The sequence below is a fragment of the Strix aluco genome, chromosome 18 (genome assembly GCF_031877795.1).
Source record: "Strix aluco isolate bStrAlu1 chromosome 18, bStrAlu1.hap1, whole genome shotgun sequence".
NCBI classification, from domain to species: domain Eukaryota; kingdom Metazoa; phylum Chordata; class Aves; order Strigiformes; family Strigidae; genus Strix; species Strix aluco.
In genome coordinates, this window is record NC_133948.1 from 4,746,928 (window position 1) to 4,765,805 (window position 18,878).

Sequence of the window (18,878 nt, forward strand, 5' to 3'; positions counted from 1 at the left end):
TACTCTGTTACCAGTTTTGTCTTACTGGTTGTTTTCTTTATCCAGGATATCCCTTATTGTAGTTTGTCTAAATTCCTGTAATTATCTGCATAACACTAACAGATATCTATTACTTCTAGCCAACTACGATGACTTATACCAGTGGTCAGTGGAATCCTTCTCAGACTTCTGGGCAGAGTTCTGGAAGTACAGTAACATCATATGTTCTCGCCTATATGATGAGGTAAGTGTTTATCTTAAAACAGTCAAGTGCAGCACAGAGGGGAGCTAAATGAGTTTTACAATCAATCTTTTGACCTGTTCCTGCAGCCTTTGCAAGTGATACAAAGGATCAGTCAAGTGTACAGTGCTGAATTTCCTTGTGGTGGATGGTGGTGTTCAGATGCTTTAGGACAGTGGAATCCTCAAGTTCTATTGTCCTAAACAATTCTGCTGTAGTGTCCTTGTGGTCATGTGCTCTCAAATACCTTGGCAGTCCTGGCTGCTTGTGAGGAGTCTATACTGCCTTCTGTTTTAGGGTTGTGCTGGTAGAAGTTCGTCTTGAATTTGTAAATGCTGGCATGCAGTTAAGTTCATGTTTATGTTCCCTGAGTCAGCTTACCTGGTAAACACACCTGTTCCACTCTAGTTTAGTAGAACTGGTTGTGGAAGTCTCTACAATCAGATGTAGGCTTGAAATATCTCTGAGGGAATGGTAGTGGTTGCACGCGATCACAAGTGGAATACCAGAGCATGCCGCAGTGTTGCTTGAGATAAAGGTGACTTCCTCTTGCAAATGGAGGGTAAAGCTGGAGTCCTTGTACAGTCCTGGCATAAGATATCAACATCAGCCTGCAGTTTTCCATCTGAGGAAGATGATGGACTAATTCCTTCAAAAACATGATGGAGAGGAACCTTCTGGGACTTAGTAGAGAGAACTGGACTTGTATCTTAATCCCTGGAGGCCATCTGTTCCAAGAACATTCGGAGTGCTGGCAGCTCTGCAGAGGGAACTGGTACGTTTCTTTTGCCTTATTCTGTCTTACAGATTTTTGTACTGCATGATATGATAGATAAGTGGTTCCTCCAGCCATGCTACTGCATGCTCAGGTGTCTTAATGTGACCCACCCTTTAGAAGAGTGAATTCAGCAAGATTGTAAGAACTAGCCTGCTTTTTGAAGTATGTAGTCTGAAGACTGTAAACACTTAATCTTTTATTTTTTTCTATAGATGGTTAGTTTAAAATCTGGCCTGGTTGTGTTTGGATGCTGTATTTTCTCTACAGATTCTGTGCTGCTAGCGAGGCTATCTTTCTAAACTTCCACATGAATGCAAATTGTCCTGAGCAAGCAGTTCAGAGGAGCTATTTTGCACCCTTGTATCTGTACTGAACAAGCTGGACAGTAACACTTCTTGTTGTCTTGCCTTGCAGGATTGGGACTTCTGGAAGTCTGCCCCTCCAGACACCACCAGTGGCTGGTGAACTGGAAGGGAGACCGAAGCAGGCAGTGGTGGCCTAAAAGTGGATGTTTCCTGAGGATGAGAAGCAAGAAGATGGGGATGTCTAGGAAGGCTTTAACTAGACTACTCGTGAGCTTCTAGGCCCCTGCATGCGTATTCTACAAGGGTCTTGTTGTGATGTGAGATCTTGAAACAGGAGAGGCAGAGTCAGCGGATAGACAAGTACTGCGGAAGAAGATACTTGATTTGTGCTTTATGGATAATGCTGTTTGCTTCTAACTTTTCCTCTGTGTCAGCATAGTGTTGGCTTCAAGGCTTGACTCCAGCTTTGCTAAACATCAAAGCTGACTTGCTGTTAGTCCTTACTGTTGGTCCATTTCTGTTGCATGTCAGGAGGAAAGGCTGGTCATGTGGTAGCTAAAGAGCTGAAAAGTTTGAAGTGTTTTACAACTTGGTCTCTGCTGCTTGTTGGAAGTAAGCATTATGCTTTGAGAAAAATAAAATTTTTCATGAACCAGAGTTGACTCCTTTATTCTAGCCAGTGAAGCAGTTTATACTTTCACAGGTCATTCGAAGAAAAACAATAAAATTGTGTGTGTATATATAATACAGACAGACAGTGTTTTATTTAAATTTAGTAAAGGTTTTAAGTATTTGTAGACATGTTCCTGTTGCTCTATAGCAGTTGATATCCATGTCACTTCCGAAAAGAACAAAGGTACTTGCAGTGTATGAAGCTAGCCTGGCATGGCAAGATTGGCATTATGTCAAGTTACAGGTAGCTGTTGATTTTAAATGTAGTCTAAACTTATTTCTCTTCTTGCTACAAGAAGCACCTGACAGCTGTTCCTGTGGAGGGGCTGCTCTGAGCATTCTGATAGTATCTGCTCTCTAGTGTTCCATGAGGCATGCTGTTTTGCTCTTCAGGTCAGAGCATCACATGTACCACAGTAAGGCAAGGATTATCTGCCTCAATTCTCAAGGTATAGCCTCTACTTAGGGTTAGAAGAATTTCTGGGGCGTGATAATGTGTGGTTATAGCACAATTAGCAAACCACTGTAAGGAGGGGAAATGCAGTAGAGGTGTGGACAGAGGATATTGCTGATGTGATGCTTATTTGTAGCTGCTGAGGCTTGGGAAGTAGTCACTGATTAGCTGCTCTGAAGAGCAATTGTAGAACAGGAGCTGGTGGCATGGAGTACAGCTGATAGTTGGTACGTTCACCAAACCTCACAAATTGGCCTTGCATGCCTTGGTGCTGCTGTGAGTAGGAGTAAAGCCTCACTCATTTAATGAGGACTGCAGTCAGCAGTGCTGCAGACTGCACGTCTTTCCCTTTCCTGTAGACTTGCTGAGCATTTGTTGGGACTGTATGAAGTGAAAGGTTTGCAGAGCTCTGCACTTTCATAGACTTGCTAGAACTGGGATCTTTCACTAAATAGCAGACCTTGAGCTGCTGTTGCTTGTTGAGAACTTGCCTCTAAGGGAGAGATCGGGCTGTTTATATAACAGAGTACCACTACCAAAGAGGTTGGGCTTAACTAGGAGTCACAGGTGTTACCTGAGTAGGAAATAATGGAGTGTCAGGTGTGTGAGTCCAGCACCTTATGCTAGTGGAGCTCTTTGAAGGGGTGTTACACTTCAGGAAAAAATAGGGTTATATTAGATTGTGTCCTGGAAAATGCTGAAAACATTCTGCTCACTTTTCTTCAAGTTAAGGAACTCATTACTGAGTCAGTTTTAAGAGTGGGTTCTAATTACTACAGTAATATGTTGGTATAAAAAAAAATAATTCTGCAACCTGAGTTGATGAACTGAGTTATAACTCTTACAGTTTTAGCTAATTGTTACAAGCAAAGAAGTCTATTTGAATTCCCATTTTTAGAAAATTAATTTGAAATAAGGTAATACAATAGAGCACTTCTACATGAGCTTTAACTTCTCGTATAAAAATTAATTTTAGGGTTGTCTCCAGTAGTATGTACACTGCACATCTCAAAGCGCACATACTAGGTTTTCTGGAATGAGAGGTATTTTGAGTTCTATCTGGCTTTCGGAAGACCCTTTAACTTGGTCTGGAAGAATGCTCTTTCTGTAATGCATGTGCAGTGTGAGAGAGAACCTGAGGGTATAAACTGAAGCTTTCAAAAACACAGCTATAAAATAAAGTTTCAATTTAAAGATTACAAAATGCATGTGCTGCTGGACAGTTGAATCTCTAAACAGTTGGACATTTTGGAAGGAATTTACATACATCTGTGGCTAATGTGAAGGGGCTCTTTTTACCTATCACTGTTATTAAAGGTGTAGTTGTAACTATGACTTATGAAGGGGTAACTTAATATTTTGAGGCCTAATTAGTTCAAGATGGAAAGAAGTTATTTCAGCTGAACATATTTTTGTGACTTTTCATTGCATTTTTTCAATACTTTGTGTGTCTTAGTCCTAAATGGGGAATTACTTAATATGGGCTGCTTAGGTTGTTGGGCCCTCTTTTTAGAAAACAGCAAATCAAGAATGGTAGAAATGTGTATTCTCACTGTTTGTAATACAATATTTTTTGGTTGGAGAGGTTAATAGCAGTACTTCTGCACTCTGGATGAAGCTGTGGAGTACTTAACCGTTTGCTGCAACTTAATCTGAAAAAATGGTGAATTGCAGTAAGAAGCTTGAATGTTTTAGTTGCGTTTGACTGTACAGTTCCCTTATTTAATCTAGGGTTAATTTGAATTACTGTTGTCTCTGTACCTTGTGACTCATGCTGGGGAAGAATGGGTAGTCACACCTTCCTGTGCTTTGATTTTTGTAAGAGGCTGGAGCATAGGGCCTGGTAGAGAGCACAGTACACTGTAGCTCAGTCCCCCTTTGCGATGTTCCCAGAGGCAAAACCCCAGCGTGCTCTGTGGTTTGTGTTTATCTTGTGGTCAGGATGTAGTCATAGTGGTTTGCTTCACTCCTGTGTTTAAGGCTGGTCTGAAGGTAGAACTGTCAGCAAGGAACTCTTTCTATTTTTGTTGTAATGATGTCTTTGTTTGTGACAGTTGACAAATAATTAAGCTGTTCAGGCCTATAATTACAGGATCTAGTGCCTGTTTGCCATCTGTAAGCTGGGAGAAATGATATTTGCCTAATAGGTTGTATAAAGAGCTTGGAATTAATTAGCTGATTTCTGTACAGTGCTCTGAAAAAATTATATTACAGTTTTCTGGGAACATTTTTTTCCAGGTGATTGATACATCCAAAAGTATTGCAGATGTCCCGGAATGGTTTAAAGGTAGCCGTCTGAACTATGCAGAAAATCTTCTGAAGCACAAGGACAACGACAAGATTGCACTGTATGCAGCAAGTAAGAAAGAATTAATGGCTTGTATTTATTTATAGTTCACAGGACTAGGCCTTATTAAACAGCTCTGCATTTTATGAAACCTTGAAATAAACTTGCTTAGATGAGGAGAAAAGAGGAAAATAAGTCAGTACCTCTGCAGAATCCATGATATGTCTCTGCAGAAAACAGCAAAACATGCTCTGGGAGTATAGATAGTTCTGAAAAGTCCTTCGAAACTAAACAGGTTTTCTTAGAATGTGCTTAACTGCATTAAGGTAGTGGAGATCATACTGTGTTTAGCATCACCCAGTATCTGAGCTATTATTCCACGTGTATCATAAACACTTGCCTAATCCTTGCCTTAAGGAAGTGTTTTGGCACTGTTGCTTGATACTGTCTTTCCCACCCTCTTACTATGCCTTTTATTTTAGGCATACTAAGGACTGTATGGGGTGTAGGTAGAAATTAACCCCTCTTTTGACAGTACAGAAAGGAAGGACAGTTACATACATGGAAGAGTTGGAATTTCACTTCTCTGGAACACTAAAGTTCAGTCTTAATTTTTTGTTATATTGGAGAAGATTTGAATGGTAAAATCTGGGTATACTCATAAAGTGGATGGTAATGTTAAGACAGAAAAGTCCCTTCCATATATTTGCTGACTTTGGTAACTTTAAAAATTATTCTAATCTGTTAGATGGGATTAGCTTCTGTGCAGACGTGTGAACATTTCCTTAGGGAGTTGTATTCTGGGCTTCCCTTCTGCTGGACTTAATCCTTATCATAAGACTGACCAAGTGGTGATGCTTCTTAATAGTTTAACAATAAACAAGGCAGTTTTACAGCTCATTAGCAGAGAAAATTATGCAGAACTACGGATTGATTGTGTAGGTGTTAAAAGTCTTAATTTCTGATTTTTGATGCATGAAGATCAGTTTTTGAATTACGTATGTATTGCTGTTGTTCTGATAGCTGTTTAAAAACAATGTGAGACCACAGAATTGTTCTGTAAGCTTACTGCTGAAGAAGTAATTATCAGTTGTGTTTTACTGCTTAGATGTATTGAAAGAAACCTCTCTGATCATATATATATTTATATATATATATTCATATATATATAAAAAAATATATAAAAATCAACTACCAGTTCAGAGAGACTGGGAAAATCTGTGACCCAGTTTTGGTGTAATCAGAATTGATCTGGTTGAAGTCTGATAGAGATGAGGCTTGTAACAGAAAGCTGGCTTCAAAGTGATGTAGTCATTGCTTTCAAATTTTGAGATCATTAGAAAAGCTTCTTATGTATTATTTAACGGAGAAAAAAATCGATGTAGTTATTGAATACATCTTGAGCAACAGCTGAAAGCCAAACACTGATTAGTAAGTCAACTCTAAATGTATGTAGAATTGAAGTAATTGATTTTTTTAATGTTAAGCTAAACATGCAACTTGAGAAACAGGAGTTAAATATTTTCAGTTCAAATTATTGAAGGAATTATTATCAACTCAGTGAATTATTTAGTTTGACATGTGATTACATTGCCCCTGTAGGTCTTGTTTCTTGTTATGAAGTCATGGGGTGTACTGGAGACATAGTCACGGGTGATGACACCAAAAGGAGCAAAATTATTTTCCAGTTGAATACTGTATCAGTGCTGGAGGGAACACTTTTACTTCTCTGTGGTGAACAGACTTCCACCTGCATTTGTTTTCATGACCTTCTGTATTTAATCTTCTTAAGATCTCTTAAGTCAGAGTATTTTTTTATTAGCCCGTTGCTGCTAGGTCAGAGTGGTGCTTTGGGAACCTGTGTCAGGTTCGTGTATTCACTAGGGATGATTCTGTGGGAGCAGTGTGGGTGCAATGGAGCACAGTAAAGTAAATGTAACTCTTGTCAACAATGTCACTTGTCACTGGCTCCCACTGTGAATCACTTATTTGTGACTCCCTTCTCCTGGAGGCTTTAATCATGGAGTAAGATCAGAGTCCTGTTTCCTGTTGTTCTATGGGAACACAGAATCTGTCAGCAGTCCCTGCTCAGCTTATGAACTACATGTTACACTGGCTTCTGTGTTGTTTCCATCACATCCTGCTCTCTTGCTCTAAGTCCAAATTTACTGGGATGGAAGTCTAAGAAGGCAAAAGAGTAAAAAATACTGTTCCCTGCCTAAGGAAGTCAGACTGATGGTAACTGTTCTGCAAGGCTCTGCTGTACCAGGGCATGCAGTATATTTTCGTTGCAACATCCTTGGCGTGTGTGTTTTCCTAAGTAGTGCTGGATACTGGGAACAGGACAGACCAAATGGTTAGAAGGAGTCACACTGAGGAAGTACAGGAAGGGACCTTTAAGATGACAAACTTTGCCTTTCATAACGTTTAGGTTTGTTAATTTTGTTTCGTGAGTGATTTATTAACAGCTTATGTAACATTTGACATTCAGTACAAAAATGAAAACACCCTGCAGATCTTTTCAGAGATGAATGGAGTCCAGTTTAGTTTATTTGCTTTGTGGTATGTTGGCAAACGCAGATGTTTAAAAAGCATATTGAAAGTCAGACCTTGGTAACTATATGTGCATGATTTTCTAGTCAACAGTGACTTGCTGTAATAAAACATAAAGTTGGCACCTTGGTGTTGCTTCCTAGACCTAGTGAGAAAACAGAGCAAAAAAGGGGAAATGAGGTGGTTCTTTCTGTGTTAGAAAGTAGCTTTGAGTGCACTCTATCCTGAATGCTCTTTGAGAACACGCCTTTCTTCATTGGATAGTTCGTATTTTCACAGATGTATGTTCCTGCCTTTAAAAAAAGTCCTTATGCCTACCAAATGAATACTACTGATGAATACTCGATTCCCATTAAAAAGAAAAGCTTGGTACAGTGTAAGAGGAACTTGAAAAGCAAAAGGTGTAATTAATTAGTGGAAACTCTTCTCCTAAAATTGATTTGTATTCTCTTTCTTCTGGAATTCGTTGTTTGTACTAGATTCTACTTATGTCGCAGTGCATCATTTCTGACTGTTTGTTTTAATCTTTCTTCAGAGGAAGGCAAAGAAGAAATCTTGAAAGTTACTTTTGAAGAACTGAGACAAGCTGTAGCTTTGTATGCTGCAGCTATGAGGAAGATGGGAGTAAAAGTAGGAGACAGAGTTGTGGGTGAGTAACTTTTTTTTAAAGGACAGGAGGTGAAATTTTCTTGAAATATGCAAGTGAGTAGCCAGGGTTGTAGAAACATGAATATGAAATACTATTTCACAGAAGCATTCTAAAGAAAGGGCTCTTCGGCTGGTATATTTACATTTGTATGAAATGTATTTCTAGAGGAAAGGAACCTGGATTAGCCTGCAAGTTCTCTAGCACTGAAGGGGGAAGGAAAATACCTCATTCATAGCTTCACTAAGGTCTGCTTCATAAGCACTCTGTGGAAGCAGAAGTGATGGAGACTTTGCATCTAGCTGAGCCTTGACTCACAAGGTCTTGCAGATTCACACGGGGTGAATCTTAGAAATTACGGTCCCAGGTTGGTTGTTCTGGTGCCAGCTGGCAATTACTGACCCTGCAGCCCCAGGTGATGTGGTGCAGAGTGAATTGCAGTTCTTGAGGAATGGACTTATACTACCTTCTGCCACCAGTGCTTTTGGAAGTAGGGTCTTCCAGAATGGTGGTAGTGAACAGCTGGTGAGCAGTAACTTTTCAAGTCATATCAGTGCAGAGCTTAGTAGTTAGAACCCTGTGATCCTTTCAGTAACACACAATTTTCTGGAGTAATATTTCCTGTCCTAAGACTGTCATGTGGATTTTTCTATATAAACAGTTTTTTGTCTTGTGAACAGTTTGTATAGTATACAGTCCAGGCATAGACAGAGTTACTCAAGCTAGCCTTAGTCCATTTATTTCTAAATTGCTGTTTTTGATCTCCAGCTGAGCCGCTTCATCTCTGTACTTCATGTGCTCTGTAACATACGCTCTTTAGTTTCTTCAGTGTAGTGCAAGTCAAAACTGCAGTATCCTTGAAGCTCCTTTGCTTTTACTTGGTACTTCTGCTGAAGTGCTCATCCATTTTACTACTGGAATCACATGTTCTTTGAGCAATACTTGGCCATTATCCTAAGTATGTGTAAATTCTTATATGATGCAAATCCAAAGTGATGAAACTATTTGGTTTGTTTTCTGTATGTTACAAACCAGACCTCAAACCCATGTCTTCAGAAACAAAAGGGTATGCGTTGTTATTAAATCCACAAATATGACCTGCAAATGTAAAATACACTCGAGAGCTCATACTTCATGCATATCGTATGAGTATTCTACAGAACTGGTAACTGAACATTTAATTATCACAGCTGGTGGCTTGGTTTTTTACATAGAATTAGAGCTAAATCCTAAATTGGGTTTGAAGCATCCAGCAAAGTCGGGAAGGTTTGTCTGAATGAAAACTAAGTTAAGATGCTCTAATTTTGTCGCTGTTTTCAGTCTTAACACTGTCACATTCATATCTGATGACTTGTTGAGGAGCAACAGCCTCTGAAACCAAACTAATGGATAGGAATGCTTACACTCTACAAAGTTTGAGTATTTAGAACATAAGTGTAGTGTTTCTTACTACCTGTCCACTGATGTGTGTGTTAAATGGTAAAAGTGGGTTGTGTCTATTTTAAAAAGTTGCCCCCAAAGACATTGGCAAAACAATATGTAACTGGATATAACTGGAAACTTGGACATCATGAAACCAGTCAATGTCCTAGTCAGGTTTCTGTTGACCCCTTCTAATGCTTTCTGTAAATGTTTGTCATCGTGAAGCAGGCTGAATGCACTCTCTTTTGACTTTTGCAATGAAATTTCTCCTGATGTGTACAAACAAATTCACCTGCTCTGTTTTGTTGACTGCTTGTGAGGATTTAATACAGTATTCATTATTGTTTTACAAGTAAATAAAAAGTCATAAGAGGGCTCGAACCAGTTGTTCCATGTGTGTTGCTGGTTATGCTAAACTGAAGGATTAAATCTCATGCTTTAGTGGCAAAAAGGGCGCTCTGTACCAGTTTCAGATCCCATGATATGATGAAATGTGCTGTGGGAAAGTGATGGACAATGCAGAAGAGTAATTACTGGATATGTTTTCATATTTTGTGTGAATGAAAACGCTGTATGAACACATGACAATGAGTGAGGACAGCAGCTGTAAACTTGAGTCGCAACAGCTGTAGCTTTGGTGTATTCCTGTGCGTAGAAACCTGCTGCTCTTTGCTGCTGTCCTAATTCTCAGGTTAAAGTCCATTTCTTAGACTTTACATATTGATGCCTGATGCTAAATGAAAGGTTTTTAACCTCTGGGGAGAAAATACTGCTCACCAGGGTAACAGATGTAATACTAATGTTTAAGCATGACCAGGCGCAGTCACATTTAATAGGAACATATGTCCTGAGTTAAGAATAAAGAATTTTATCTACATGAGATGTTTTGTGTTCTAAGGTGTGAATTAGTCCTGTTTGCAGCCTGGTTATCACTGCTAGAACTCTTCTAATCAAAACCAGTTAGAAATGCTACGCTTGGGAAAAGTCACCGTATGACGCTGTCATTTTGTGCTCATCTTGTGAGCAGTTTTTAGTAAGGTACACTATGCAGGGGAAATGTGCTCGGTCGCTGGAGAAAGCATGCTGTAGAAATAGAGCTGTAGTCAGTGGTGCTAATAATTAAGCTAATAATGCTATTATAATTTTAATAACAGTTCCTTTTAGTTAATGACTCAGTTTTGCTTAGCGAACTGGAGGCTGGCTGACTCTTGAATCTTGTTTGTTGTTTTGGCAGCTGGCTCACCTCTTATTGAAATTAAAAAGTGTAGTTGATACTTTAAAAAAAAATTATTGTATGAATAAAATAGTATGCTTTAGATACTGCTTTTTTTATTTATACAGGTTTTTTACATGCTTGCAGAAGGTAGCAATTCCAAGTTTCTGTTGAAAATTCATCCTTAATGTTACAGGGCTTCCTTCCACGGAAAGGGTAGGACATGTACTTTGTCCTGTTCTTGGAAGAGAGGATATGTATGTTGACTCCAATGGGAAGCCTGGAAGGACTTTTAGTGACTTCAAGTGGAGGCACAAATTGCAGTCTCTGGCTATCTGATGGTGTTACTGTTATTTAAAAAAACCCCACAACCCAAGCCCCAAAACAAACGAAAAAGGAGATAAATACATTGAAAATATAATGGAAAACACTATTTGGTTCCCAGCTCTCTAAATCTCTGGGGCTAAGCTCCCATCATTTGAGTAAGCTGCAGCTCTGTTTTTTCCCTTGGCCTTTTTGTGTGTTTCCTGAGCAAAAGTTTCCTGTCTGGCACTTTCACAACAGACCTTTCTGCCCAGCTGCTATAGGTACCAAGTGTCCGTGCTGGGCCCCTTGAGCATTTCAATACCTTAAGCCCATCTTTATGAGCAATTATAGCTTATTTCTGGAAGCAGGCTTGCCGTGCGCTTGCAGTCCTTACAAATCCCTCTACTTTTGATAACAGAAAAGATTAATGAATCTAGGCAACCTCTTTGTTTCCTTAAAATCATGGTATGTTTTTGGGCTCAGGTAGAGCTTTTAAAATTATCCAGTCTTCACATGCTGCTTATCTTCTGGGCAATTTCTTACGTTCTACTTGAATCCACTCTGCCCTCTTACCCTGACTGGTGAGAGACTCTTTTTCCTTGTAATCTTCAGTCAGCGAACCCGTGTCAGCTCCCATCAGTTGAGCTGTTGCGCAGTTCCCCTCCTTCCCTTCCCCTGGTGCCCCCAGTCCTAGACTCCTGACTCTGACAGATTGCTTTGCCTTGGGCAGCAGCCCATATCTACGGAGAGCTTCCCTGTGAAAGAAATCCAGTGGGATTTTTAACAGCAATCCAGCTATTGAGAGGGAGATATATATTTTAAATTGGGTCTCAACGTCTTTCATATGTTTCTCTCCTATGCCAGAGGATATTGGCAGTCCTTGGAAGAGCTAAACCATAACATAGTCGGAGGTTGAGGCTGCGGGCTTTTCTCCAAATCCCAAATTGAAATGGGAGAGAGATGTTAAGCGTTGGGTGGGAAATTTTGAGTCATACACCCACTTGTGGTATCAAAGATTAGGCTCTCCAAAGCTTGCCAAAACCTGCTGGGACCTAATTTGTTCCAAAATTCATAGCAGGTGGCAGAAGGAAGGGTGATTCTTCATGTGGTTTATAGCAGTAATACAGGGCATGCTTTTACTCCTTCTGAAAAAGCAGTTTTTAAATAGAAGGGAGATATTTTATTAATTTTATTATAGTTGCCTAACACTGAGTCAGCCTGGCAGGTTCTGATGTCCTTTGTTGCTGCTTTCTTTTAAAATCACTTAAAATCTTGAGCTGTTAGAATTATACACAAGACCATTAACATTTTCTTGTGAATTTCATCTCCATGTTTTACTGCCTTTAAGACAAGACTACTTTAGCTTTTCATTATCCTTAACATATCCCCTAGTTTGTTCAATACAATTTATGGTTGCATCATGACAGTAATAGTATGTTAAAGTTGGAGGTGGGTGAATGTGGGTGGACAGGCAGCAATGTCAGCACTTTTTCAGCTTGATTTCATCCTAGTCTTCACTTTCCATCACTAAGGAGATAGCACTTAATAGTAAACATAATTGAAACGGATGTGTGGTGAAATGTCTCTTCTAAAGATGTCTTGCAATACTGCGATGATGCTTGAACAGTTGGAAGAGACAGATACAATACCTAATGCAAGCTAGAGATCCACATGTGAAGTACTCCTGGTGTCCCACTGGCCATCTGTTTGGCAAATAACAATGACTGCAGCAGGAATAAAATAAAACTGGGAATATCTGTGTTTTTCATCTCCGGGTAGGTTGCTTCTATTATATCCCTGTAGCCAGCTTTGTTCTATTACAAGTCAGCAGTTAAAAACAAACTAATCTTCCCCATGTGTGCACACAAAAAATCCTCAACAAAACATCAATGAATTACATTGTTTAAAGCTGGTATTTTATCTATAGTAACTGTATTAGCCCTAGTTGCTTACGTGGGTTTTAAAGCTAGCTTTGTAAGAAGATTAGCATGTTACTAATAGTCTCAGGCCACAGTAGTGTTAGGTAGGATGACCACTTTAAAGTCCTACAGGAGTATGAAATGTTATATTAACATAAAAAAGAGAAACTGGATATCTAGTCTTTGAATTGTCTCTTCTGTTTGAGAGCTGGTGTAGATCAACAGTATAGCCATTGAGAAGATATTTCAGTTGCAGCTCCCTCCTTTTCTTCCTCCTGATGCATTCTTGCAAGGCTCAAACTAAACTTTTGATGCAGGGTCCAAGTTTTTGGTTTTTTTTTTTTTCATTCAGATGACTATCTACAACTACCTGAAAGGAGGTTGCAGAGAGCTGGGGATGAGTCTCTTTAACCATGTAATAAGCGATAGGACAAGAGGGAATGGCCTCAAGCTGTGCCAGGGCAGGGTTAGACTGGCTATTAGGAAGCATTTCTTTCCAGAAGGGGTTGTTGGGTGTTGGAATGGGCTGCCCAGGGCAGGGGGGGAGTCCCCATCCCTGGAGGTGTTTAAGAGTAGGGTCGACTTAGCGCTGAGGGATGTGGTGTAGTTGGGAACTGTCAGTGCTAGGTTAACAGTTGGGCTGGATGATCTTCAAGGTCCTTTCCAACCTAGATGATTCTGTGATTCTGTGAATGTTTGGATGCCTCTCTCTGAGTACACATTTATTCTACTTCATGAAGGCATTAGATGCTTGCAGGGAATGTGTTCTGAGCACTCTGAGAAATGAGACTTTTGACATAGTTTCCAGCATGATTATACCAGAAATTTTTGGACTACATTCTTCACCTATTCTGTTGGTAAAGTGCTGTAGTGTAATGACCAAACCTAACTTTAATCTCAGTGTATGGTAGATTAAGTAAATACCAACTGACAGAAAATGCTCTCTTGAGCAGATCAGGCTGTATGTGCCTCTTAAAAAAAATCCATATAGTGTTTTTAAGATATTCCTTGTCCTGCTTAGAGATTTGTCACAGGTTTTATGTCAAAGTAAAGCTTTTATTTCTTTGTCCTTCTAGAGATTTTATACATACTTATGAGTCAGGAGGAGTGCTGCTAGGACCTTTGGTATTTCCTACTCTGAATTCCTAGTTGCGGGGTTCCCAACTCCTATGTTTTGAGTCCTCTGTTCAATTGCTTTCTAGTTCACCCAAAGTGGGTATGAAGATCCTCCTCTTTCTAGTAACAGAAGGTAGTTTCTGCCTTTACCAGCTTCAGGAAAGGGGTAAGCTAAGATACAGAGGTAGAGCTGTAGACCTTACCCATGTTGAAAAATGCTAGTTTTGATCCTTAGCTGAAATATTGTCTCAAGGAACACAGAGCCTCTAGTTAAATACATGAACAAGCATATGATGAGTATTTAAATTAGCTGTACCATTATTTTTTAATTACCATTAGCAGTCTGTGACCCCTAATGTGGATCCAGCTAAAAAGTTGGATTTTTCATCTTCTTTGGCAGCAACATTCCTGTTTACCAAGTTTTAGATGCTTAAGACCTGTGTCAGCCTACTGAATGGTTTGAGAAGTCACTTAGTATCTCAAGGGGCACAGGCAAATGCGGGGAGTTTTACATACATGACAGTTGCTGTAACTGGTTTGCAGAATCTCTGATGTGAGAAAGGGAGAAATCATTTTTATTTCTGAGAATCCAGTTTTAATCTGAAAGAGTGACAGAAGTGCTTTGTGTCATTTAGAGTGGGGAGCTGTTGAAAAAAAGCAACATGACTTCTTACATTGCTATGTTTGGAGGATCTCTTTCCAAAACAGAACCACATTTTTATTCATAATACCTGGTGTTGGGGATTAGAGCAAATACGTGAAAATCCTGGTGAGCAGGCAGGCTGACTGCCTGCAATGATCAGCTAAAGATAGAGAAAAATCAAAGTTGCCTTTCCTGTTTCATACCTTTTGGCAGTTTTTGGCTTATATCCTCTAAAACTCAAACATTGCCTCAAAGCCAACTGACAAATGAAAGTAATGATTTAATTGTCTGGCTCACATTAATAAGCAGAGACTTGCGTTCTTGCCTTGAGGGCTTTTGTAGGAGTGGTGAAGAGAACTTACTTATAATAGAACTGGTGCTTGTAAACTGTGGCAAGGTAATAACTTCTCCAAAGCATGAGGAGACACCCTTCAGTTTTCATTGCGCTCTGGCCCCCTGATAATCCCATCCGAGAAATGCTCAGTGGAAATATTGGCATCAATTAAAGAACTGCTTCCATCACACGAAATGACATTTTAGTCTGTTATGGTTCATGTGTTTCAAACTTCAAATTATTGTTCAGGGAGGAAGATTTCTCTTAAAAGAAAAATCACTAAAATTTTGGGATTCTGTACCTTGTATCATAAACCTTGACTCTAAGGAAAAAGTAACAAAATAAATAATGCTTTTATGGGTGTGAGGTTTTACTGTACTTTATGTACTTAACCGCACTGAACAAAACACCACAAACTAGGCAGTTCTAGGGAGTAATTTCTATCTTAACATGGTGTGAGGTTTTTATTCACAGTTGTGTTATTTCTAGAAATTGTTGGGCTTAAGTCATAATGCTGTTTTCAAAGTTGCTACTCCCAAAAGCACAGCGGTTTGCAGATTAACTGAAGTGGTCAAGCGGGTTTAGGAAGCTGATTTCGCTGATTTTTGTATTGTGAAGAAAAATCTCAGTTTAAGTTAAGACTTTTAAAGTCTACTTTTTACAAAGTTGAAAAGGGATACATTTTTTTCAAGCTGTGTAGACAAACTGGCAAAAATCAAGCTCAGTATTCTCCTACTTGATAAAGGTAATGTAACAGAAATTGCTACTAAGATCTGTGATCTTAGTTTTTGTTGGGAAAAGTACATCTATAAGTATCTTTCTTTGAATAGTGACTGTCACTAGTGGGTTTTTGCTGTCTGGTAGATACTTGTGGAGCACCTGCAACTTGCACTGCAGTCCAAGATCTGTCAGTGCTCCCCATTTCTGTTAAACGGATTGGAAAACATTTTTATTGCCATTTAAGTTTGCGTTCAAGAACTGAATTCTAATTAGATGTCTGAGTACTGCAGTTAGGCCTGTTGTGCCTTTAAGTACTTGGAGATCTTTTTGGTTGCTTAAGAAGGATGATGTGAAACTCCAGATCTTTGATCTACTTCTGTGAATTTCAGTTGCATGTTTTCCTTTGTGGGTTGGACTTCTGATCAGTTGAGAGTTGATCTCGGCAACCTAGCTCCTTCTGGAGAGTTTCTCAAATGGAGCCCACTGAAAATCTAACTTTCTTGACATTAGTTTCTTCTGTATGCCTTGACAATTTGAATTTAAATCTTGAAATCTTGCTGCAAGCTAATGAGATAAACCTGAAGAGCTATATTTGTGTGGGAATGTTCCATGGCTTGTCCCACTGTATTACTCCCTTATCAGCTGAGACACTGGTTTTGCTTGTTTGTGTTTAAGATTCTGGCAGTGTCTACCAGACAATGTTTAGCTTTGTAAAACTGAATCGCTGCTTTTGAACTGAGTATTTGTAATCTCTCCTTCCAGATACTTGTTCCTTCTCTAATGGCTGTTTCTACAGACCTGTTCTACTCCCCAGCATGGTGCTGCATTCTTAGTCTTTATGTTCCCTATTCAATCCACAAACTTACTCTCTCTCCTAGTTCTTCTTTCCAGCTTGCTGCCCTCTTATCCTGAAAGTCATATTAAGCAGAAACATTTGTAAATTGGGAGTAACCTTGTAGATACAAAAACTGATATGACTATATTTATAAATGGAATTATTTCTAATTCTTTGTGTAACTGATTAGACTTCAAAGGAAGACATTACGATTGGTGTGGAAAACTTTAAAGGATGCCTCAGTCTAGGATTTTTCGTTTTTTAAATCTGTTTAGACTGGCTATTGTATATGTTATGTTTACTGTAAGATTTGATATTTTTTAGTTTTCTTTCATCTCTAACCATTCAAATTCTGCCATAGGTTACTTACCAAACAGCATTCATGCGGTGGAAGCAATGCTGGCTGCTGCAAGTATTGGTGCTATCTGGAGTTCAACGTCACCAGACTTTGGCATTAACGTGAGTAGCCTTATTATTGCGTGTTGCAGAAGAGCTATCATTGTGTTTCAGATAAATGTGAGGGTGATAAATGAAAGTGGCAGATAGATTCTGTTCACTTCAGTCTTACTGCCACCTCCTGGCACAGCCAAGTACACCAGATTTTTTTTTCCTAGTTACCACAAACTGAACTAAAACCCCTTGCTTTCAGTTGTCAGTAATGATTTTTCAACACAGTAATTTGAGTATCTTTAGCTAACTCACTGTTGGGATATTTTCAGATTAAAACCTTAGTCCTGGTGAGCTTTTACTATATTAAACATGCAAGTGAGCAGCAGTGCAACAGAGTTGTCTGGAGCTTGGCCTTTCTTTCCCAAATCTTTCCCCAGGGTGCTTAGCCACGCTTCAGTTTCTTTGCCTACCTAGTCCCTTCCTCTGCCTCCTATGTGAGTAAAATGAGCAACACCCCAGTTGGTCTTTTCCAAAAGGCTTTATGTTTGTCAACAAGGTGATGAATTTCAGGCTAACATCACTAACCTGTTTAACTTTTTTTAGTGTAGGAATAAATGCAGCATGTAAAATATGATAAAAATGATCATGGTATCCAAACAGACATTATGGTGTGCCCTGGAAGCTCTGGGAATATATTCTGCTTTCTTTGCAAGGTCTTTAGCACACATCAGAACCAGCAACAGATACAAGTAACTTCTAAAATGGAGTGCTGAGCCTTTCTTCTGCATGAAAGCAGTTGGAGAATGTACTGTTTGTGCATCGCAGAACAGAGAAAATACTAAAGTTTTTAGGTCGTATATACCCTCAATCTCAGTGTTTACCCCAGTAGCTGGCTGAATGTATGGAACTGTCATCTCCGGATTAGCACTAGAGGGCAGCAGCAATCTACTTTTTTACACTTGAGATTGTATCATTGGGGGAAAAAATGATTAAAAAAAAATCATTACAGCATGTAATGATCAATCTGTTCTACAAATATTTTCTGCTTGTTCAGAAAATGACAGTATGGAGTATTTTCTTTGCAATGTGATTTGATCTCTCATGTAGGGGAAGATTGTTCATTTTGCTTGCTTTACAGAGTACTGGTATGTGTTCTGTCCATGTTGATGTGCTGTTATTTTCAGTGCCCAGCTTTATTTAGTTTTTGTGATAGTTTTTTAATGAAACTTAGCCTTGGAGCAGCAGTGCCATCGATATCATTTATTCTCCTTTGCTTGGCAGCATGTGTTGGCATGAATTCAAACCCTAAAATCTTGAGGGAGATAAGCAGACATCCTCAGGGATATTGGCTTCCACCCTAAGGAAAAGATATTCCTCCTTCTGTGCAGTTGCATTAGTCCTGTTAACATAAATGAAGATTTTGTTTGTGTTTTGGGAAATAGTGTGGCGTTTTCAACATTTCAAATCCGATTGTGTATATATGTTTTATGAAGCTTAGAAATGTCACTTTTCAGAACTGCCTACACATTGCAGGCTCTGAATGCCATACATCCAAAGACTTCGCAAGCGTTCAGGAAGTCTGCTGTCAGAGAACCAGTGAGCTCCCTCCCACACAGAATGCCACTCTTGGCAGCTTTTGCTTCATTTCTGTAGTCCCTGTTATCCATTTATGTATATTAATAGGAAAGTGTTTTTTCATGGCCCGTAGTTAAGAAATTGTTGGATACGTAAGTTTAAAAAGTGGTTCTGCTCTTGGAGCTATGTGAGAAACCTTCGGTGAGCCCTAGCAAAGTCAGCACAGCTCCATTCATGGGGCCCTGCACCATTTTTAGTACTGGATTTGAGGCTCATAGAATAGAATAAGCCAGTCTGATATACCTGAGCTTTTCATGAAGGCAATTCCTTGCTGAGCCATCTGGTTGGATTAAAGTTCCAGCGTAGCAATTACAAGTTCCATCTGTTTGTATTGCCTTTGTATCATATCAGGCTGCCCTGTGGGATTTGATCCTGCCAGTGCTAATGAATCCAACTGGGTGTGTTAGCAGGATTCATAAAACCCTGAGAA

General features: G+C 39.3%; 1 protein-coding gene and 1 long non-coding RNA gene across 2 annotated transcripts in view; both read left to right on the plus strand.

The window, feature by feature from the left end:
* Positions 1–18,878, plus strand: part of AACS (acetoacetyl-CoA synthetase) — a 44,020-nt gene that overhangs the window by 3,307 nt on the left and 21,835 nt on the right. The window contains exons 2-5 of the mRNA XM_074844328.1: positions 120–223; positions 4,668–4,788; positions 7,805–7,918; positions 16,785–16,882. Coding sequence (XP_074700429.1) covers positions 120–223; positions 4,668–4,788; positions 7,805–7,918; positions 16,785–16,882 — 437 coding nt within the window. The remainder of the gene's footprint in view (positions 1–119; positions 224–4,667; positions 4,789–7,804; positions 7,919–16,784; positions 16,883–18,878) is intronic.
* LOC141931833 (uncharacterized) lies at positions 402–1,960 on the plus strand. Its single transcript, XR_012625675.1, has 2 exons — positions 402–995; positions 1,413–1,960. It is a non-coding gene; the product is annotated as an uncharacterized LOC141931833 (long non-coding RNA).